General features: G+C 42.6%; 1 protein-coding gene across 1 annotated transcript in view; it reads left to right on the forward strand.

Moving 5' to 3' along the window:
- The first annotated feature begins 587 nt into the window (after positions 1 to 587).
- The window catches only part of ephb3a (eph receptor B3a), a 30,339-nt gene continuing 6,617 nt past the window's right edge, over positions 588 to 24,309 (forward strand). Inside the window, exons 1-11 of the mRNA XM_067605326.1 lie at positions 588 to 1,182; positions 6,758 to 6,822; positions 8,959 to 9,631; positions 11,697 to 11,852; positions 13,392 to 13,727; positions 14,458 to 14,582; positions 16,668 to 16,824; positions 17,021 to 17,129; positions 17,429 to 17,481; positions 18,515 to 18,637; positions 19,365 to 19,612. Coding sequence (XP_067461427.1) covers positions 1,119 to 1,182; positions 6,758 to 6,822; positions 8,959 to 9,631; positions 11,697 to 11,852; positions 13,392 to 13,727; positions 14,458 to 14,582; positions 16,668 to 16,824; positions 17,021 to 17,129; positions 17,429 to 17,481; positions 18,515 to 18,637; positions 19,365 to 19,612 — 2,109 coding nt within the window. The 5' untranslated portion in view covers positions 588 to 1,118. The remainder of the gene's footprint in view (positions 1,183 to 6,757; positions 6,823 to 8,958; positions 9,632 to 11,696; positions 11,853 to 13,391; positions 13,728 to 14,457; positions 14,583 to 16,667; positions 16,825 to 17,020; positions 17,130 to 17,428; positions 17,482 to 18,514; positions 18,638 to 19,364; positions 19,613 to 24,309) is intronic.

Below are 24,309 nucleotides of genomic sequence, written 5' to 3' on the forward strand. Positions count from 1 at the left end.
TGATTAACATCACAACATAGAATAATAAAGAAGGATGACTGCTATAAAATAGGGGGGAAAGTAAATTGCAATCAAAGAAGCAACACAGCTGTTTGTAAAGATTATCTACATTCTACATCAAACATACAAATCAGACTTTTCTGTTGAGATGAGATAAGATAAAGATCCCATGCAGGAAAATCAAAGTGCTATAGTAGCAGATGTAGAATATTATAGGCCTATAAAGAAGAATACTGCATACAATCAAATGATTTATGCAAAAACAATAATAACAAAGTAATGAATATTATATGGACTGCACCAAACATAAATAGTTGCTAACTATGAAGTGAATTCACACAATAAAAAGACACAATAAATTAAGGAGACAAGGAGGTTGTAATATAATACAACAGACCATCATACATTATTTTCCCTTTTACATTTACTGTAATTATAATGGTACTAAAAAAGTGACAATGCTGTTTTTTGGTTAAGTCTGGCACATTTACACCATATCGATGCTGCCCCTGATAAATAAAGTAATGTGTGCTATCATTTTGAAAATCTCAACTGGAAGCGGGCTGTTCATTGTTTCTGTCTTGACCCCGCCTGAGCCCCCAGCCCCCTTCTGTGTCTCTGTCCCAGTGCTGCCATTCCGACGCACATCCCTCGGAGAGGAGCAACAGCTTGGTCAAAGTGGACTTTACACATACAAAGTACATACACTGCATCCCCCCCTGCGGACAGAGACGGTCTCAGATCCAGGTTTCCATCCTCTGCTCGGGGAGGGCAGCAGCCGAGAGATGCGCCCCTGGACAGAGGCTCGGTGTCCGTAAAGTCAGATAAAGAGAATGAGACTGAGAAAGGACGCAGTGTAGCGCTCCTGTACCATCGCATTCACAACTCCGGAGGAATAACGGGACCTGGTTGAATGGGGGAGAAAAAAAAAGACGCGTTTGCTTATTTTGTGTGGATTTTTTTGGTAGAAATGGGGCGATGAGAGCCCTCCTGGTAACTGAAGACATGAGAATTGGGAGAGGAACAAAAAGCTCGGCTGCGGTGGTCTGTGTTTGAGTCTCCATCCATCCGAAAGGTCCAGTCTACACACCTTTATTCATGTTGCAAAAGCCAGTTTTATGACAATGGATTACTTGCTGTGGGTGTGCAGCCTCATTGTTCCTGTGGTGCTGGCTGTAGAAGGTATGTCGCTTTATATTTTGATCACTACTTTTTTTTTTTTTCTCCCGCTGATGAACAATGGACTGTTAAGCTGGATCTGAATTTGGCAATAAAAACACAAGATACAAGATATACAATGCACAGAGAGAAAAAGTAGAGAGTGTGTGTATACATCTGATCATTTAAATCATATTTGGGTCAGTCCATCCCGTCAGTTTAATCACCACATCAGTCATTTATGCATGTTTCTATAGGTGGAATCAGATCTGTAAGCAAGACTCCCTTCATGTTTTGGTTAATTAAAGCTGTTAATATCATGCGGGTCCCGCTCTGTTAAATAGGCAATTATGCTGAGTATCAATTTGCTTGCTGATTCTAATCCATGTACACATGTATCAGCACGTCCCGTTCCCTCTGTGTGTGGTGTGTTTGGTGTGTGTGTGTATGTGTGTGTGTGTGTGTATGTGTGTGATGACATCCCAGTGTTCCCATTGCGGCTGAAGGACTGCCCTGTTGCTATTGTCCCTGTTGTTGTCACACCCACAAGCTAAGTGTGAGGGTGCCCACCTGCCCCACCTTTCCTCCCCCCACAGCCCCACAGAGGTTCCATTCAGCCCACAGAGACAGCAGAGTGGGTTTTTCCTCTGCTGCCACTGTAAAATAGAAATACACTGCTCATATGATGCACGCCAAAAGGTTTAAAACCTGCTGGTTGGGTTCACCCACTACCAATCAGTGCTGTGGACGCTTAAACACAGACCAGAGCGGATCAATCCCGGCCCCCCTGAAGCGCCACAGGGACACACATGTGAAACATATTAGATGACAAGTGTGAATTAAAGGTCAATGGCTTAACAAGTATGCTGCAGCCCCCGAAGCTCTCTCCATCACCGAGGGATTGTTGCTCCGGGGAGAAGCCCACCCTCTGCCTGCTCCGCTACCCACCCACCCACCCGGCTCCTCCTCTCTGAGCTGTAGCTACATTTCTCTGCTTTGCCTCCTTTTTCCTCCCTGTCCAATCTGCCTCTCCTGGACCATGGCCAGCCTGATCCCTCATCAATTCTGGTGTCAGCAAGTAAATCAATGCAGCGGCAGCAGCCCTCCGAGTCCCAGTGGACTCTCACGCAGAGATGATCAGCCCGTTTCCCAACCCGGCCACTTACTGTTACTCAAGGCTCAGGGGTTAACTAATGTTTGTCCTCTGAGGATAAACATGAAGGGCAGATCGTCGGATGGGTTTAAATGAGTGGAAAAGGGAGGCCTTTTTCAGCGGGTTGCCTGCCGTTATTTAGCTGCTTACTCGGTAGATTTCAACACATGGCTGGAATCTGGAATTTGTTTTTTCAGATTGGCAAGTGTTTGCGCATGGATGATGCAAGCTGGACTGCAACTTGAAGTGTGTGCTTATTTACAAAAGCTCCAAGTGATGAGTTATCTCCAGCTCGCACCAACAGACTGCAGTAAAAGCCTCAGCAACTGTGACATTTTTATGCTGTATTACTCTCATTTACAGTCGGTGTTTACTGTTATTTTAAAAGCTCGTAAACTAGACGGATGACCACTCAGAAAGTATTTATGAAATAATCTAAAGGATGTATGTACTGTAGAAGAATCATTAGATGATTTTCACGTTGAAAGAGAGCTTTATTCACATTTCCCTGCTTTCTATAAATCAGAATATCAGCAAGAATGATTATTTGTTGACCTGTAAAGGCAGATGTAAGCAGCCCGGAAGAGAGATGGAATTAGGTCAGCTTGACTTGTTCAAAAACTCCTCATCAAGTGACAAATGAAGCGTCACACTCGCTGAGATTCTATACAGAGAAACATGCACTTATGTACAAATGAACCGTTGCTCCGTGTGAGTCCAGAAGTCGAATGTTTGAGCCTAAACCTCAGATTTTCTTCACCTATTTATATCCACACATTTGATCATCCTCCGATCACTGATGATGATGATGTTTGGCTGTTAATATTTCATATGTTTGCTTGTTGGCAGCGAGTGTCAGTGTAGTACGAGGCGAGGCCTCCCTTTCATGATGCACCCGCTCTCACAAAGTGAATAAAACATAAGCATGTGTGAGCTCCCAAAGCGCACTGAGAATTCAGAGATGTGTGGCATTTTGGCTCTGGTGATCAAAATGCCACGGGTGGTGATGCTCTAAAGTTGCCACTGCAGCATTGTTTTCTTTACCCAGGAGCAGAGTGACTCCACCGCTGCTGTAGTTTTATGGGAGAGGGGGGAGATTTCTGGATTTGAGTTATGGCAGCGAGGCAATCTCAAAGGCATTGTAAATTTAACAGAGAGGGGGGAGCTGTGGAACAAATGGGATCTTTTTCAATCTTAACCGGTTTCTAGGATTGAGTGAGTTGACGATAGCATGAACAAAAACCTTTGTATTGTACTGAAATTTTAGTGTATTACAGCGAGCCTGAACTTAAATGTCAAGCTTGAGGATATACAGTGTCATCCACTCCTGCTGGGTAACAATAGTTTTTGTAACAATACCAGGATTCCTTACTTTTCTTGCACAGGGAGGACACCTCTGGAGCTGCTAGGGATGTTGGATGCTTCAGCAGGGTAAAATCCTGCTTTCATGGGGGCTTGAACCTAGCTTTTACAGATGCAGGATGGTCACCCTGCTGCCCCTGCATGTGCATAGTGTGAGGTGAAGACTGTTTAAAGGAGCATCAGGTCAGACCGGTGGTTAGCTGGATCAGACACTCAAGGGACGAGTGTGATACATGGATCAGCAGCGTGTAGTCCAGCAGCAGTCAGCTGTGTGCCACCGAGGACCGAGTGTAGCCAAGCAAACACAACAGCCGCTGATTCACTGATTAGTTGTACTGATTAGTTCCTCCTCTCCGGCTCAAGTCGTGCTAATCAGTAAAACAACTTCGTTCCCAATCGTGTATTTAAACTCGACAACTGAAGTTATTAACTGCTGTCGTTCATGTCTTTAGAAGACTGAGAAGTCTTTTAGAAACGAGCTACAAGACTTTGCTTTTGTATTTAAAGCCCTGTCAGTTATTGTAGTGCCAAATTTCTTTTGTGCATGATTATTAGTTATTAAATGTCATGCAGAGATAAATGTGATCCCCACCATCCACAAAGACTGAGCCACTTATTTCTTTTTAAATTGAACGATTTTTACTTTATGCAGTGCTATTCATCTGTTTATTCAAACCTACCCACTCACTTTTCATCTCTTGAAATATTGCATTCTATACATGACTTAAGCCTGATTTATGGTGATTTAATGCATGAATTAATGCAGGATGTGTCATGACTGAGACTAGTGTTTATGTTTAGTTAATGCTTAATGAACCATCTATTAATGATTGTTTTTTCACAGTTACTTTGATTTATATGCCATCAAATGAACTGGAATCCAGTTACATAGAAAAAAGCATTTCAGATCCGTGCATTTGATCAGCCTTTATGAAAGCAGAGCAGTACCTGTTTTAATAGAAATATGAAGCTGTTTTTTTTATCAAAGCGGTGGTCAAATACAAACATCTAGGGTTGCAACTAATGATCATTTTCATCATTGATTAATCTGTTGATTATTTTCTCGATTTTTCTCGAAGTTGTTTGGTGTATAAAATGTAAGTGGTGAAAGTGACAAATGTTGATCACATTTTCCAAAGCCCAAGGTGATGACATCCTCAAATGTCTTCTTTTGTCCCGACAGTCCACAACCCAAAAATATTTAGTTTACTGTCATAGAAGAGGACCAAAGAAACCAGAAAATATTCACCTTTGAGAAGCTGGAATCAGGGAATTTGGACTTTTATTTTCTTAAAAAAAATGACTCAAAAAGATTAATCGATTGTCAAAATAGTTGGCGATTAATTTAATGGTTGGCAACTAATTGATTAATCGACTAATCGTTGCAGTTCTACAAACATTTATATGTTGCTGCATGACCCAGTGGTCACCGATGGTAATTGTGTGAACAAATCACGTAAACTAATTTTGACCTGCTCATTTTTTAATGGTGAGCAACAGGAATTCACGTTAATTCATGCATTAAATCCTCATGAATCATGCTTTGGTTATGCATTACTGTAGCATCTGTTTTGTACCCTTCTCGTTAAGTGTTCCCAACCTTGGACTATGATCTGCCAAACTAACCATTGTTTTCAAGAGGAACAAATGGTTCTGAGAGCATTACACAAGTAGTTTATCCCTGTACATCAGATACTAGTTGTCAACTCGTGCTTCCATTAACACACAAAGCAGGCAAATTTGCATAGAAACAAATCTTACTAGTTTTTCCTCTATGACTGCAGTGTGAGTTTCACCATACAGAGATGTAAAACGAGGACAGAGAACTGTATTTACTTCTCTCACTACCTGCATCTTTCTACAGTCTTTGGTTAGGATTCAAATACACTGTTGACTCAGTTGAATCCCTCAGATGTAATCTATCTTGTTGGATGCACAGATCACTATTCATTATCCCTCAGTCTTCTAAAAGGAAAAATAAGCCATTGTGGTTTCTCTAATGAACACTGCAGCACAGACTGTAAACACTGTGCAATCTCCAGCTCAGCAGCTACAGATGGACCAGTGATCTATTCACTCAATCAAACAACGTCTATTATTGACACACTAAGCCAAGGACACATTGTACTTTTAACTGCATTGTCTTCTACCTTTGAAACAAAAACATCAACCAACAGTATGGGCCCGGAACAAAAAGCCACATTTCTTGGAAAGAGCGCAGCTTCATTTTACTGCCATGTTACTGTTTTTCTACACAGGACATGTTATTTGTTTACCCTCTCACACCCTCCTTTAGCGCCGTTATCAACGACTTGTGAGCAAATGGTGCACAGCAGGCGTCGTGTCATTGAGTCTCCATGAAGAAAGTGTAATTGTTTCAGTAATTATGTGCTAACAGCAACATAACAATGGGAGTCAACACGGCAACAGCTGTATGTTGAGAACATTGAGAGGTTGGTTCTTCTGAGGTGTAGTGAACTCACTGGACCATGCGACAACTGATTGGCAAGCTGACAACAATGCCCATTGATCCTGCTGTTTATTCTTCATCTGTCCTCTGATTGTCTGTCCTGCTCTCACCTCCTCGCAAAGTCGTAAACAGCCGTAGGTGAAGAAAACGACCTCTGAGATAACGTCTTAAGTCGAATTTCAGGTGTCAGATTTATGCCCCGGTGCTTATATGACCTCTCTGAACCCTCTGAAGGCATCTTTTGAGGATGCTTTGTTCTTATCTCCACAAAGGAACATTGAAAGAAGTGCATTTGCGTGTGCCAAATACACATTTTTATTTTTCAGAGAGAGAAAGCCTTAATTAGGCGGCATCACAGATATGCCGTGATTGTCAGAGTAGCGAGGCTTTCAAAATCTGAGTGCATGTGGGTGGAGGTTATGAAAGAGAGGGAGAGGAAGTTTTACCTGCATCCTTTGTCAAGCAGAGGGAGGGAACTTGTGTGTCTGTGTGTGTGTGTGTGTGTGTGTGTGTGTGTGTGTGTGTGGTCTTTAATGCTGTACAGCAATTTGCTTTTCCCTCTTCACACCATTTAATACCAGTTTGTCAACCTTCCTCCTACTCTTAATTTGCAGAAACCCTTATGGACAGTCGGTGGGCAACCACAGAGCTAGCCTGGACCACATTTCCAGAGAGCGGGGTGAGTAAGTGTGTGCGTGTGTGTGTTTGGTTTCTTTTGTCTGCCCTTTTTTTCTTTAATAACGTTTGTTCCATTTGCTAGTTAATAGAGCCCAGTCTTCCTTGAACAGCTCACCTCCTACTGTTTTATATCTTTGTTTTTGCAGTGTATGTTTGCTTTCTTGGATACTAAAAAACAAATGAGAAACACACTGTGTGACATTGTGGGGGAAGAAATTTTTTCAGTAGATTTTCAGTATTTAGCAAAATGTAAAATGCTTGATGAACTGCAAAGAATCTAAACAAACAAGTGAGCAAACATGCAGATACAAAAAGAAAATCCCCCAGTGTGTGAGGACTATTAGGTAGGCTCCACCTTGCACGCCTCCCCAGGATAGAGAGCCTGATAATTGAAAGCATGTGTCTGTGTCTTTTATAATATGGGCCCAAGAGCGCATTACAGGCAGAAATTAAGGTTTTCAGTTGATACCCCCTATAGGAATGGTGAGAAAATAAAACAACATGAATTTGACCCCAGGGCTAACAGCCTGACAGACCTCCCCCACTCCCGGCCAGTGTAATTTGTCTTCGCTACGTGAGCGCAAAGTCAGTCAATGGAAATGGTGGGTTTCCATGGAAACGATCTTCGGCAGCCCCGGCTCTTTCCTTTCCCTACAAGGGCCGAGTCTGAATGTCCTAGCATCCATGAAGTCATATGTCACGACTGGTGAGGCAGCCCCTCTCCTCATGCCTGACAAGCCCATACGTTCGGGGGCCGGCAATTATCATATTTGTCAGGTAGTGCATCAACGTGTTGCCGGTGATTTACGACATCTAATGCTGACTCTTGGGCTCATCGTTTGGGAATAAATTGCACAGGAGCTCAGAGACGTGAGATGAGTTATGCATTATTTTCTTCCAGTTGAAATAATCAATTTCTAGGAACCTCATTTGTTATGGAAACGAAGCATTCAGTCCATGGGGGAATTAGGAAAAAAATCAAAAAAGATTGACTTCTCACAAGGTTATTTCCTAATGGACTAAATTTATTGACCAATTGGACCATTTATCATAGACTGTAATGTTAGTTACCAATACCACTGTTAACACCATATAAAACTATCCATGGTTCCGATCTTTTGATATTGACACATATTAAAAAAATCAATCAATCAATGATTAAATTACTAAAGTGAAAGCTACATGAGGTAAAAAGACATCAATCTACCTGGTATATTAAACACAACAGATGCAAATACCTGCACTCAGACTATATGTGTGGGCATGAGAAAATAACTATAATATAATCTGTATAACCTGAAGTGCTCAGGAGTGCTGCCATGGTGCAATCACACTCACAGCATTGCATTTAGATGGCCATTTTAATAAATAACTTACTGTTTGTATTATAGATATATGAGGATGTACAGTTTTATACTCTCATCTCTTAGTGCAGATAACAAATGTATATGTTATAGACACCAAATCTCCTTTTGAGTCTGTTTCGATCTGTTCTGCAGCAGTTATAGACATAATAGCTGTTTCCTATAGACGCGTCTGTGGTTTATTTCATAGCTTTTACAGGTAGATAAAGCCCTCACCAATGTATTTATGATGATCCTCGATGCAAAACAACCTCCAAACTGCTGACACGTGATCAGCATCATAACTGTTAGTCAAATAGGCATAATGCGTGAAATGTGTTTTAATGGGGAAATGTTTTCTATTAATAGTCCGTAATGATTGGAATTTTCTGAATGATTCATGCAATTAGAAACATTTTAGCTGCAAATGATTCCTCACAGGCCGCACATACACATCACACTGTGGGAATATGTGTGTGTTGCATTTTTATATTATGTGTATATCAGATTTCACTTTACTGTTTTTAATGCCCTGTATGCTTGAATGGTTTCCATTCTGTTGCTCTGCATTTAACATTACTCACTATTAATTAACAACATATTAGATAAGTGAGTTCAGTTGTTTCTCAATGAGAAGTAGGACTGTTATCACATTAAGAAAAAAACATTAGATTATCAATTAAAATGCGCTTAACTTTATTCTACTCATTGCCTCCATCAGTTGTCTTTCAGATTCTGAATTTCCCTGCTGTCATATCCTCTTGTGTCACAGTATGTCTCTGTTGTTTCCACAGTGGGAGGAGGTTAGTGGCTATGATGACTCCATGAGCCCAATCAGAACCTACCAGGTGTGTAATGTCCGACAGCCCAACCAGAACAACTGGCTGAGGACAGACTTTATCCCCCGCAAGGGCGTGCTGCGTGTCTACGTGGAGCTCAAGTTTTCCGTCCGTGACTGCGCCAGCATCCCCAACATCCCGGGCTCCTGTAAAGAGACCTTTAATCTGTTTTACTATGAGTCAGAAGGGGACACAGCTACAGACACCAGCCCTCTGTGGAGGGAGAACCCATATGTGAAGGTGGATACTATAGCCCCAGATGAGAGTTTCTCTCTTCTGGAAGCGGGAAGGATCAACACCAAAGTACGCAGCTTCGGTCCGCTCTCTAAGGCCGGCTTCTACCTGGCATTCCAGGACCTCGGCGCCTGCATGTCACTCATCTCAGTCAGGGTTTTCTTCAAGAAGTGCTCCACCACCATTGCCAATTTCGCCGTCTTCCCTGAGACTGCTACAGGTGCAGAAGCTACTTCCTTAGTGATTGCTCCGGGGGCCTGTGTGACCAACGCCATGGAGGTGTCTGTCCCTCTGAAACTTTACTGCAACGGGGACGGCGAGTGGATGGTTCCCGTGGGCTCGTGCACCTGCGTCGCTGGCTTCGAACCTTCTGCAGACAGCACTCAGTGCCAGGGTATGTGTATTTAACAGACATTTGGACTTTTATTTAACCAAACCTCCTTTATATGCTCAGTGCAAGTCACCTCCGTCTGTGCCCTCTTCTCTGCATTTATTGTGTGGCTCCTGAAAGGGGGTGAAGGAGGGTGGAGGAGAGTATGAATTAATGAGGTGTTGCAGAGAGGAGCAGCATACAAATATTGTGAGAGCAGGACAGAAGGGAGAGAAAGATAGTGGGAAGGCACAAAATGGAGAGCCAATAGATTTGCGCGAGGAAAATGCAGATAATAGGAGGGATAGGCGTTTGGAGCCCAGAGAAAAGAGATATTAACAGAGAAAGAGAGATAGCGCGAGTTAAAAGGTGCACATTGCCAAGGATGGGACGGAAACAGCTGCAGAAAGAGGAAGAATGAAAAGGGAGGAGGGCTGCAGGAAGTCAAAGACAGACAAGCAAAGCCTTCTCTCACCTGGGCGTGAGAAATAGTGTCTAACACGCGCTGGAGAGCTCATTCGTTGCCATTTGGCGGCTCAAGGTTAAAAGCTTGCCGCCAATGCCTGATAAAAAGCTCTCTAGGGCCTCAGCCAGCGGTTGCGATGAGGAAGTGTAATTTCCTCCGCGGCCTCCCGTTAGTTAATCTACAGGCGGCCACACTCATTAACACCATTCAGACCAACGTGAGCCAACACTGCCACGCTAACATTAATCACTGAGACATTTCATTTCTTACCTCAGTCCCGCCGCCGCTCGGAGCCAAACGCCGCATGAGATGGAGAGAAGGCAGAGAAGAAGAGCAGAGGAGAAAAGAGGAGCGGAAGAGAGACCGACATTAGAAGAGAGGGAAACATTAGTGTATCAAAAACAGGGAAATCATCGTGCCCTCCAAAGAGGTTAATGGATTGAAGCAAGACAGTGGGGGTGATTCAGCACCCTCTCGAAAGAAGCGAGGAAAACAAACAAATAAAATATAATGATGATGCACTGTGTAATAGAAGAAAAATAAATCAGATCAGAGAGTGTAGGGCCTAAAGGTCTCGGTGCATTATGAGAGAAAAAAAAAAAAAGAGTACATTTTCATCTTATCTTCTTTTGCTATTTATTGCACGGTTTTAGAGCTACAATGCGGGGGCCATTAGCTGCGCTGATTTTCCTAAAAGTGCCATTGTTGGGAATTAGGATGGAAAGACCACTTAGCCCAACTAGTTAATCACACACTTTCTCTCTCACTGACTGCGTTTTATGAGCCCTCACGCTGACAGGACAGATGTTTGCCAGAGACCCCACTTTTACACCATCAGTTAGGAATGTGGCAAACAGTAAAACGCGGGGCTCTGGAGGCTGATATATCCAAACCTTTTGCTGCTAATCCCCTTTATCTGAATCCTTCTTTAGTCTCGGCTTATGCTGGTTTATCCTTTAGACTTGATATCAGCCAACCTTCTGCGTGACACTTTGGAATTCAAATGAAATGCTTGGACACATCGTCTAAGATTACCGTACTTTGTATATTTTTCTAATAACTCATCTCAGCTAATTTATGTCTGGTCTGATGTCCCTTCATTTGAATTGATTTATTGGCTTATTATGGAGCTGCTCTGCATGCATTTAGAGGCCTTGTTTGTATGCAGCGGTGTGGTTTGGAGAGCTGAGGACTGAACAGACACTGATTGATGGGTTTAGGGTGTATCCCTTTTCTCAGAAGCATTCTCCATCCCTGTTTGTCTGACAACAGCAATCTCCTGTCAGCAGTCTATCTCCATCTTTATCCTCCTTTTCCTCCTCTTCAACATGAAACTTTGCTGTCAACCCGGTGCTCTTTTTGGTGGGAGATTAATGTCACCTGGAGTGGAGTGTGAAAATGAGAGAGCAGATGCAAATGTATAGATAAGACCTTATGCTCGTGTGTTCGCCATTCCTCACTTACGTATCAACATTTTCTCCATAAATATCAGGCTCCGTCCGTACATTTTTTGATCCGTGACAGATGTGATAGCTGCTTGTCTTTTACACGAGTGACAGCTCTGTTAAGTTTTTATTTTTTGTCCTTATTGTCTTTTTTTTATTTTCTCTCCCTTTCATCTAGCTTGCATCCCTGGGACTTTCAAATCCAAATTCGGGGAGGGATCCTGTGCTCCCTGCCCTTCCAACAGTCGCACCAGCGCCCGAGGAGCCAATATTTGCCCCTGCCAGAATGGTTTCTACCGTGCTGACAGTGACCCCCCTGACTCTGCCTGCACCAGTAAGTCATCCTCTGCTGCACAGACTGAAAAAATCCTCAGGTTTTTTAGTGCTGAGTCTTTTTTTGAAAAGTAAGACAAGGACTCCAGTAATGTACTAGGTTATCAGCGCCAGGTTCTCGCTGTCATTTTGTTTCAAATGACAAATCTGCAGCTGCATGTTTCAAATGGATATGTGGTAACTAAGCCGGTCTGGTGTTGACCAGCCTGTCCAGACCTTTAAGAGAAGTCCCAGCAGTTGTGCTGATGGAGAGCGATGTGCTGCCTTGACTGTGTAAAATCACCCCCTAGGGGCTTTTCGCCGCATTAAATGACACACGCAGCCCGCGACTGTCTTCCCCAGATCCTCGTCACAGGAACAGTGTGGACTCTGACATTGACCAGCGCGCACAGACAGGCTGGGCAGGGACACAAGCACCACCTCCAACTAAACACACACACACACACACACACACACATACATACACACACACAGGCCTGACAGTTCTGTCCCTGCGGTCTGTCAGAGCTTGTGCCAGGCAGCCTGTGCTTTGTGTTGGAAGCGGTGTGTTGCACAAGCGAGGCTCAGCCAGTCAATGGCCGGCAGCTTGGGCTCAGCGTGTGTTTTAGATGGGTGTCCAATTAGAAGAGCCTCCACTCTGAACTGATTCTGCCTAATTAGAAAGGACAGGGCGAGTGGAATTGCGGCTCAGAGCAAGCCGGCTGAGGGGCTGAATTCAGCGGACAGGCATATTTGGCCGAGAAGAGCCGATGCCCTGAGAGCTTTCCCTTCCCTCTCTCTCTCTCTCTCTCTCTCTCTCTTTTTGCTTCGAGACAGGTTAGACTTTCTGCCACTGGAAGCTCAGAGAGAGAGAGCCCTTCTCTTTTTTTTTTTCGCTGTAATAGGATGAAAAGCGCGTTTGCAGAAGCAATCTTTGTTGCCTCCCTCTGTAGTTATCGTACTTTATCCAGGTTTCAAACACTTGTCACTCAAAACGCGGCACTGCTTATTGAAACGCGGTGGCCTTGGGTTATACTGATATAAGAACATGACTTTCTATCAGAGTGGATTAGCCCAGTTCCACAAGCACCGAGAAGGTTTATGCATAGAAATGGTCACACTGCAGAGCTGCACAGGATTCTGCTTTTCTTTAAGGAACATTACTAAATGATGATGAGTGTTCTGTTTGTGCATGACAAGTTGTATTTATCCTCCTGTTTCTGAATGTGTTGATTTATTTATTTGCACCATGAAAAGATTTTTCCCTATTGTGGTGTTTTACATGTATCCACGTGCGTTGCTGCATCTTGAGGATTTGTGTGGAGCATTTTATTTGTGCAAAAGGCCTCTATAAACAGAAGAGGATTATGATATTTGCCTATTTCTGTACATTAAGTACTACGCCTTGTTGCCTTCTTATATAGGTATTAAGCTTTTCTCTGTCATCATTGTGGAGGGAAGATAATGTAAGCACTGCATAGGGAGCATGACTAAAGCCTATGTTGTATGTTTCTTTACTCTGCCCACCTTCTTTAACGTGTGTGTGTGTGTGTTTGTGCAGCTATCCCCTCAGCGCCTCGCAACGTTATATCCAGCGTGAATGAGACCTCGCTGTCCTTGGAGTGGGAGGAACCCGAGGACACAGGTGGGAGGAGCGACCTGGTGTATAACGTGGTGTGTAAGAAATGTCTGCGAGACCGGAGTCCCTGCACACGCTGCGACGACAATGTGGACATCGCTCCTCGCAGGCTGGGGCTGAGGCAGAGGAAGGTGGTGGTGAGGAATCTGCAGGCTCATACCCGCTACAGCTTCGAGGTGCAGGCTGTCAACGGGGTCTCCGGGAAGAACCCCACCTCACCCAGCTACTCCACAGTCAACATCACCACTAACCAAGCCGGTCAGTAGAAGATCTGTCAATGACATTGAATGTGTCCACAAACCAAAGTTAATTCATATAGCTTACCCTGATCAATACCACTTAACATCACGATGAAACAGGCTGGTTAGTGGATCCTACATTCAGTCAATGTTAGTGAGTGTCTTAATGAGCTCTCAGTATCCAGAGTGGTATTAACACTTGCAAAAAAGATTGTTGAACAAGCTCAGTGGGAGCAACAGATGGAAAAAAAAATTCTCTTCTTTTCTGAGACAGGCAGATAAAACGCAAAGTATACTTTTTATCTCCACCGTCAGCATTCAGCACATTGTCAACCAGGCATCTTGACAATGTCACCTTTGAACATCTCCTCTTAATATTTGCAGCGTCATCATCAACCAAACTGCTCAGCACCTTTCATAGACTATAATTACTCTCCCAGTTAACCTGCACTTAATCCACCTTACTGCAGTTTATGGACCCAGGACAATGACTGTCAATTGAGTCACTTTCAGGCCTCACAAATCAATAAACTGCAGAACAGTGAAGGTGAAACATGTACCGTTTTTCTAAAACCACTCCGGTTGGAGAATTTTGAATAATGATTATCTTACTGTGATTGTTTGTGAATAAGAGAAGATCCTGGCGACTCAGAACTTGAAGTGACAATCCCAACACTCGTAGGTGAAGTAACTTTCTGGTGCCTAACAGTAAAATGTAAATTTGTCTCCTCTTTGATGTCCACCCGCAGCACCTTCAGCAGTGCCGACCGTCCATCTGATGCGCTCCACCTCAGACACCCTCAGCCTGTCGTGGCTGCCCCCTGAGAAACCCAACGGGGTCATCCTCGACTATGAGATTAAATACCATGAGAGGGTAAGCACTGACTTTTTAGCTGTTGCCTTAATGGAGGTGACAGTGCGCCTTATTGAATTTGAAAATCTACTTTTCCAGCCTTGTGCAGAGGGCAACATTTTTGTAGATGCTGAGAAATGTAATTTTGAAATGATGTGTGTGGGAGATTGGGGGAATGTACAAGTTTCTATTGTTGGAGTATGTACTGGTCAGTTTCAGCCACTGGTGTGAGTGTTGAGTCATTGATATTGATCAAATTTCCTAGTAATGCCCTGCAGATATATATGGCCATTTTAATACCTTTGATGGTAAAAGTAAAGTCTAACAGGACATGATTGGCCAACAGTGTGTTTCCAGATTATGCTGCTTTGAATTGAAGGGAGCTGTTTTTCGCTCTGCTAATTTCTGTCTGAACATGGCTTTTACCTTAAAATATTTTACTTTCCTAAACCACTGTTGTCACAAGCTATAAATATGGGATAATGGCTATATGCTAAAACGTAGTGTAGCAGTTGCACAAGTCGAGAAGCATCATAAAATCAAACTGACTCAGTTGTGTTGGTTATCAATATCTATTACAAGTTAGCTAACGTTAACTAGAGTTAGCTAACGTTAACTAAGGTTAGCCATCAAAAGAAACTGAGTCTAATGAAATGAGGAAGTTTTGTTTTATTGCTTATGAATTAAACTTTTTCTTTGTTTGAGGATTACTGTGTTATTTATTTTTTGAAAAGCTACATAGCTGTATACTTAGACAGCGACTACATTTACATGCACGGTAATATTCCACTATTATTCCGAATATAAGAATATTCCGAATTTGATACGGATCATGTAAACAGCATATTACGTTTAGATATTCCGAATTGGCCTTATTCAGAATGTAGTACACGTGGGATAAGCCAATATTATTCGGGTTTTAGGAGCATTCTTTGGACATGTATACAGCGCATTCAGAATATGTGTCTCACTTGGGGTTTTAACCGCAGTTTTTGACACACTGCCTCTTGCCTGTTTGCGATCAGCCCCGTGCGTTGTAAACAAACCAACTAGCCAACAGTTAGTTGGGGAGTCTGGGATAGAGATGCATGACGGGCTGGCTGTGTAAAGCACTTCTGCGCTGGAGTGGGAAGGCAGACAGAGGACAGGAATGAGAGGAGAGCAGAGAGCTGTTCAGGGCGGGCTGGAAAAACAAAGCGTACCTTCTCCATGACGGGGACGGAGGGGATTGGTTATTATCCTGACATGCAGCCATAGACTGACAGTGACGACTCGGTGTGATGCACCAAAAACACTCAGCAGTGAAGTAAACATCATGGGATAACCTTGGTACTGGATGTGCCTGTAACTATAAATTTATATCACTCATATCAATATCACTTATAAATATCTGGCAGCAACTCACTAATGTTTTCCACCTCGCTGGTTTACTTAACTGCCTGTGGAGATCTTGTGAATCCAGTTCCCACTGGAGCAGAGGGAAACCCTGAAAACCCTCTGCGTGTAAACGGAAATATTAATGGAATATTCATTTTCATTAACCATGTAAACAGCTTAGTAGGAATATTGTCTTTTTCAGAATAAGGGCAAAAACTGGAATATTTTGTACATGTAAATATAGTCAGTGTAACTTATGTTAAACAGCAACCACTGTGGTCACAAGTGACAATTACCGGATAACGGCTAATTCCAAAATGTAGTCAGTCACACAAGAAGAGAAGAGTCATATGATCAGCAAAGTGACTCAGTAATATCAGTTACTCAGCAGTAACCTATGTTAGCTAACATAAGCTAACATAAGCTACCTCTCATACCAGACCAATTGAGGCTATAGCAGCAAAACCCCTGTGTGTATTGAAATGAGCAAAAGTGCGTTTTATGAATTCAACTTTTAACTATATAGTTACATTGTCTTGCTAGCAAGCAAAACATTCAGCTTTAGGCTAAAAAAGGGTCATTTATTCATTGTCATCAGTGGCCCAATTTAGTTTTTTATCATGATGTTAACTGAGAACCAAAAGCTGGATTCCTCACATGTGGCATCTGAAAATTATCAGGAAGAACTTGACAATTGCTACTTTATAAAGGTCTTTTGTTGTATTTCAGGGCCAGGCGATGTCGCACACTGTAACATCCCAGCGCAGCTCAGCCAGGGTGGAGGGGCTGAGGGCCGCCACACCCTACGTGGTGCAGGTCCGAGCTCGCACTGTTGCTGGATACGGACGCTACAGCAACCCCATGGATTTCAGCACCAGCCTACACAGTACGGACAACCTCTCTGCTTCTGTTCTTGATGATCTGCTGCTACAGTTTTCTTGATGAGGGTTCAGACTTAATAGTTTTTATGGCTGCCTTAATTGGTAGCCATTACCCATGCAGCACAGGCTACCCTCTAATCCCTCAAGTCGTTTTTCAGCTGTTATTTACTCATTTGTGTCTGTGTGTGTTATCTGGTCCAGGTGACCCTCAGAAGTCAGTGCAGGACCAGCTGCCTCTCATCATCGGCTCGGCCTCCGCAGGTCTGGTGGTCATTGTTGCCTTGGTGGTAATCGCTGTTGTCTGCCTTAAGTAAGTGTTTGATTTTTATTACTGACAGCCTGAACTACATGTTTCATTTTGTTAGTTAGAGTCTGAACAAAGAGGCTCATTAAATTTTTACATGCTTTCAAAGGGTGTATACTTACTCTTAAGCTTCAAAAAGGAGCTTTGGAAGAAAAAAGAAACAGAACTGCTCTGTGTGTTCTTTCTCTGGCAGTATGTGGATTCATCTGATAGTAATGTTAGATATTAGTTTGATTCGCTGTACCTTGAAAGGGTCAAGACTGATTATGTGAATGTGACTTTGTTTATGTGCTGCTTGTTTACAGGAAGCAGCGCAGCGGCTCAGAGCTGGAGTACACTGAGAAACTGCAGCAATACAGTAAGTTTATGTGTTCTCCTTGGGAACCGTCTCCTCTGCAGTCTGTTGGTCACGCCAGTACAGTTAACCAACTGATTCAATCAATTATCCAATCACCTGATTGAGGCAGGAAACCATTTCTGTGTTTGCTCAGAGGAAGCCGTGACCATGTTGTCCGCACAATCCTTTTTTATATGTTGTGTGTAAGATATGTTGTTTAGGGTGTCTTTGTAACATTCCTCTGTGAGCATTGCCCCTGATCAGTTAACTAATGAAATTCAAAAATAGAAGAATTTAAGGTCAAACAGATTATATCAGTTGTAAAATAAAAAGAAGACACATATAGATTACTCTATATCAACTTTTTATGGAATTGCATCAGGCTGATATGATTGTATCATATCATGTTAAATTGTACAAAACTCTGTTGCAATTAAAGAAATAATTCAACATTTTGGGAGATATACTTATTTGTTTTCTTGCTGCACGAAGATCAGTACCCTTCTCATATTTATATGAAGCTATAGCCACCAGATGGTTAGCTTAGCATAAAGCCTGGAAACTGGACAACAGCTAACCTGGCTCTGTCCGAAGATAAAAAATCAGCCCACCAGCACTTCTAAAACTCACTAATTATCACGTATCTCATTTATTTAAGTCATTAAATAAAATGAAGTTGCCAGGCACTGGTAGTCTTGTTTTCACCGTCACCAGCCAACCAGCTCCGACTCCAGCCCAGAAACAGTCTGGCACATAATGCCCTGCAAAAACACAAATTGTTGTTTTTGCATATAAGTTTTTGTATGGCTAGAACTTGTTAATTAGTGAGCTTTGGGCTAGCTGTTTCCCCCTGTTCCCAGTCTCTATGCTAAGCTAAGCTAACTGGCTGCTGTTCTTATTGAACATCAGTTTTAAGTATTTCATGTGTAATTTTTGTATGATCATTTATAGTAATTTGTTTGCCATATTATTATGTAGGTTGATATAATATTTGTTAATATTGTGACATTGATTTTAGCCATATTATAAAGGCACTTTTCCCTTTCTGCCTCAGTTTCTCCAGGGGTCAAAGTGTATATCGACCCATTCACCTACGAGGACCCCAACGACGCCATCCACGAGTTTGCCAAAGAAATAGACATCTCCTGCGTGAAAATAGAAGAAGTCATTGGTGCAGGTAAACACAGACGTTGTTTTTGTCCAAGGGGACGGAGAAGGATTCAGGTTAATTAATCATTTATTTGAACAGGAGTGTGCCATCAAGCCCCGAGGTCTGCTCTGTAAGAGAGTCTTCTGTGGGAGAAAAGGGTTAGGATTCAGAGTGTGCTTGAGAGCTGCGGGTGGGAAGGACTGAAGTGAAAATCTTCTCTGTAGCTCTTCCCCTCTAGTCTGTTTTTTTTTCTCTCCAGTGGCATGTTGTGTCCTAACTTCACCTCAAATGACAGTCTGCTCCTGCTCGTTCAACCTTCCTCCCTCCCTGTCTTTTCTGTCTTTCTTTCTCTTTCTCTCTCCCTCGTAAACATTTGTACTCAGGCACCAAATGCAAAACCCCCAGGTTCCTCGCCCATCCTCTCTCTCCCTCCACTGCTCCGAGGTTGTTCACTCGATCGATACCAGTCACTCCCTCTCTCCCCAACATCTTTGACCCTTGACCTCCTGCCTGTCGGTCTTTCCTCTCCTCTTTTCTAATCCTCCTCCACAGTTGAAGCCGACCCCGACTCTTTCAAATCAGCTCCCTCACTCCCGTATCCGACCAGTAATGTTCCCTCTCCCTGCACTTTCCTCAACCTCCTCTTTCCCTCCACCCCTCCTCTTCTTTCCTCTGCTCACTCAACCCCTCTCCCCCATCACCCTCACCCCCCTCCCCTTCCCCTCCCCCCCCCCACCCTGTTGTCTTACCCCAGGTGAATTCGGCGAGGTGTGCCGCGGACGGCTCAAGCAACCTGGCCGCAGGGAGATGGTGGTGGCGATTAAGACACTGAAAGCCGGCTACACTGAGCGCCAGAGGCGGGATTTCCTCGCCGAGGCCTCAATCATGGGCCAGTTTGACCACCCAAACGTGATCCGACTGGAAGGTGTCCTGACGCGAAGTTGCCCTGTCCTCATCATCACTGAATTCATGGAGAATGGAGCACTCGATTCCTTCCTCAGGGTAAGTATGGCAGGAGGTGCGTGCTGCAACACCTCTGACAGAGAAGATTACTTTCTGTTTGTATCAAAGATGAGAGGAACACACACACTGACAGTCATTCACGATCACGACACCTCTGGGTTATCGGAATGTTTTACTCTCTGTAAAACACCCCGAGGCGCTCACTTGCTGAGTGATGGAGATTAAATGTGCAATATAACGCCTGGAGACAGGCATAGTGTCTCGGCTTGACGTGACTGACTGATGCTGACAGGTTTTCAAATGTACAAACTCCTAGTGGAAAACTGTCACACACCAGACCTTTGGATAGGTTTGCTTCAGTGTATTAGAGCGTCTTTGTATGACTACAGAATACATTACTGATCAGAGTTTTCGGTTTAGACCACCACCACACAACACCTACACAAAACGCTGAACAAAGGCAAGATGAGAAATGAGGTGTCACACAGTACTTCCTCAGCTGTGTGGGGGCTATTACATGTCAATTACATTTAATAAAATGTGTTTTCTTGCATGGCTACACTGTGAAGAAGTCTAGTTACTGTAGCTGTTAGGTTGGATGAGGTTACTTAAAAGTATACTGTGCAGGATTTTCCTAAAAAAACAATGTTTAGACTCATACATACAAAAATAATGAAAATAATGACCCAGTGAAGGTGTGTGGCACTGTATTTATCTGCAGAGACCCTGCCCGCTGCCTGTATGGGTGTGCAGCCTGCAGCCAGTAACAGCATGCAGGGTGTGAGGTCGAGACTCATAGTGTAGCAACCAGGTTACATTGCTGTCTCTGTCTCTCTGCTCTGCTCCACTCTGCTCCCTGTGTCCTGAGGGCGGGGCTGAGCTACACACACGCAGAGCAGAGAGGCCACAGCGGACAGGATGAAGCACTGCATTCATTTAATTCTGCACCGTCCCACAAGATGGTGCAGAGGTGTGGGCATGTTTATTGGTGCTTTAGAACGTAACCGACGTGAAACAATCAGAAAATAACGTTTTATTTCTATGATTCACGGCTTTGTTTTCGCCAGTGCCGCTCCATCTCTTCATTCACTCTCTAACTCACTCGACCACCCCTGCTCTCTCTCTCGCCTGTTGAGCCAGGGAGGAGGGGCCAACTTTGAATACTGTGTTTACAAATGCCAACCGACAAATCCTGCATAGTATGCCTTTAATGCCTGTGCTGAATCAATGCAATGTTGCTGGTCTTAAAGGATATGGCTGGTGATTTTCTATGTTTTCATTATTGTCAACAAATATCATGTGCAAAGCCAAACCAACAATGAACTCATCCTACTTACACGTATTGTGTGTGTGTGGGCATGTTTGTTTAGAAACGGCTTCAAAGACTTATAACAGCGATCATGTTTTCAGTCTCTGGAGAGTAGTTCTGTGTAAGGCAGACGCCATTGTGCATGCATGGGAACGCTCTTCCATCTTGTTGTGTTACATATCATAACGTCTGGACTTTACACCAAAGTTATTTAAGCAATATACAATGTAGCACAAAGTAAATTCATGCACATTCATTGTTGGTTTGGCTCTGACATGAGATTTGTTGACAAAAACAAAAATAGAGAAAATTGCCAGCCATATCTATCTACTAAAGGAAGGAATCTCTGTCTGTATGTCCTTCACCTTTGTCTTGAACTGTTCATCCAATCAACTCCACACTTGGTGGGTGCATTGCTGGGGAACAAAGGGAGTGCAGTGTCGACTTTGGGGGCAATTTGGAAATGCGGCATGATTAATATTAATAAAGTTTAACTCTGAATAAAAAAGCAATCAGACTCTGCTCTGCAGCAGCTGGGCGGGGCCTCTGGGCTCTGCGACTGCATGTCATGATCAGAGCTGTACAACCCTGCCATGAGAGATATGAGGGGACACCATCTCTCTTTGTTTGATAACGTTAAAAGTTAGGATTTGCTGTGGGTTTCCCGACTCATTTTTAAAAAGACGAGAAAAAGAGAGAGAGAGGGTGAGCAGGACAAAGGCATGAGCCCCACTCAGTTAAACTGCCAGAGAGGGAAGAATGAGCACACACAGGAGCCAGAGACAGTAAAACTACCCAGATACGCAGATACGTTTGATTGGCAGCAGAATCAACCAATGGAAGGCCGTAGTCTGTTTCTATGGTTCAACCTCTGTTTAGTCTCACTGGTTAAGTGTCTGTCTGGATTAAAACCATCTAATTTACTAAATCCTTATCGTTGTAATTGATACATTTGTCACATTTATATGTATATATATATATATATATCACCCCATTTTGAACAGGCACCTTTTGAACGGGCACTGCACTAGTCCTTTAAACACAGTTGTTGTTTCAGTGACAGTACAGCTGATTGTTACCAGAGATGATGAGGAATTTTGGGTAGTGTTTCCAATAAAACTGATGAGCCTTGACAATGATCATCTTGTCCTAATATCTCTTTGCTTTAGTGAGTGACCATGTTTCCTGTCTGTTGGTACACATTAAGGAAAAAATTACCAAGAAATTTTATAAAAATGATTGGACCTTTGATCATTTTGTAGGGCTGGGTATTGTTTGAAATTTTCAATACTATTGCTATTTAACAAACTTCTCAAATGTTAAATGTTGTCAAAACACAAGTAGTTTTACAAGTGTGGCTAAATAAAATAAAGAAAGAACACAAGAGATTATGAGCCTGATTCTCGAAATCAGAACTCAGTGCTACCAACACATTTTAGTCATTACAAAAAAGCAAATCAGTGAATATACGATTAAATTATAAGTAAACAAAACTACAAATCTGACCAGACATTCAGTTTTAACTTTTGGTACTTGACTGCTGTTGATTCTTGTGGCTGCAGACACATTTTGGCAAATGTTTGATTATTTAAGTAATTTATTAAAGTCCCCCTCCACTCAAAAATGTGTTTTGCTTATAGTTACTTGACTTGAATTTTTAGGTTTCACTGTGCAGAATGATGTATGTGCAGAGTTTGATACTAGAAGTCTGTTTTCACATTCATCCGCTGAAAGTGGAAAGTTTCTCTGTTCTCACGGAAAATCAGAGTTTAAGGCGTGTACCTACGAGCAGGATTTCTGACATCACAACTAGTTTGTAGCCAATCGTGGTCCAGTATGCAATTTGCAGGAAGTGCGATGTGGAAACTTGAAGCCTCCAGTGCACACATGTTTGTTCAGTGGTTAAACTTTTGAAACTTAAAATAATTACATATTCATAGAGTCTGGATTTTTAAAAGGAGTAGATGTAATTTTAAGGATTTTAACAAAATATTGAGCATTTTTTGTGGAAAAACCATATCAGACACAATTAATTAATACAAGCAGAGTATTTTTAAATGTTTTAAAACATGTCTCGAGGGGATCTCGATGGCTTACCAATTTGCTGCTTTAGTCAGCTTTGAAGGTTGAATATCTTTGGGTTTTGCTCCGACAAAATAAGTGATTTTTAGACGTCACCTTGAGCACTGGGAATTTGTGGGTCATTTCTACTACTTTCTGCCATTTTATAGACCAAATAATTTATCAATTAATTGAAAAAACAATCAACTGATTAATTGGTAATGATAACAAGCTGAAACAATTTGTTGATTACAGTAAAATTCATCATCAGCATTTTTGATAGACAATTGATTGTTTGAGTAGTTTTTAAGCAAAAAATGTGGAAAAATGACTGGTTCGTGCTTCTCAAAAGTGAATATTTTCTCAGTCCGCATTTTTCTCTATTTGCTGACATTCTTTAAACAATTAATTTAGAAAATAATCGGTAGATCAAATGATAATGAAAACAATCATTTGTTGCAGACCTACATTTGAGTGTCCAGTCTGAGCCTCTTCCCTCCTTCTCACTCACTCCTCTCAGTCAGCTGTCCTACAAACAACTCCACGGCCTGTCCAGTACTGTGCTGTACTCACCCCCGCTCCCGCCACTGACACGCTGCCTGTGACTCACAGGGAATCGGAGTTCTGGTCTAATGAGGAGACTTTAGAGACTCACACAAACTGTTCATGTGTGTCACACACACAGGAGAGCTCGTACTTCAGCTCCCCGGAGACACGGACACACTTACACACACACACACGACATATGCACATGTAGAAACATAACAGATACACACTCATGCGTACACACCACCATGGCTCTGAAGGCCTGCTATGAATCATGGTTGTTTATACATCCATCTATCCCGGCTTATTTTGCTGTCAGACTTCATTGGAGTGTGCAGACTACAAAGCCGAATGTTTATGGTTTTGTCATGTCACGTCTTGAATTCTTTGCTTTCTTTTTGTGGAGTCAAAGAAGGGATTGATTATGTTGAAAACTGTTTTTTTTTTCTCTTCCAAATCCTACTTGAATTAAGTATTCAGGTCAAGAAATAGAAGCTCACTGTAGTCTCAGCTTTGCAGAAATTTTCCACATTTTTTTTCCAGCCCTTAATTGTGTATTGACTTGGCATTGATTAGTTTAATTCACACACCTCAGGTTTCACATGCCCTCACAGGTTGGAGTGCTGATTTATTACGATCTAGAGTTTATCCTACTGTGGCACGCTTCATAAATGTAGAGAATTGTAAATTAAACCCTGAAAGCCCTAATCTCAGATTTGTTTCATGCTTCTCGAATGTTAACACAAAAGGGAAAATTCTGCAAATCGAGGGCTTTCAAATGGGAAAATGAGCTTTGAGCAACATGCCATTCTTATTCAGT

The sequence above is a fragment of the Thunnus thynnus genome, chromosome 12, assembly GCF_963924715.1.
Source record: "Thunnus thynnus chromosome 12, fThuThy2.1, whole genome shotgun sequence".
NCBI lineage: Eukaryota > Metazoa > Chordata > Actinopteri > Scombriformes > Scombridae > Thunnus > Thunnus thynnus.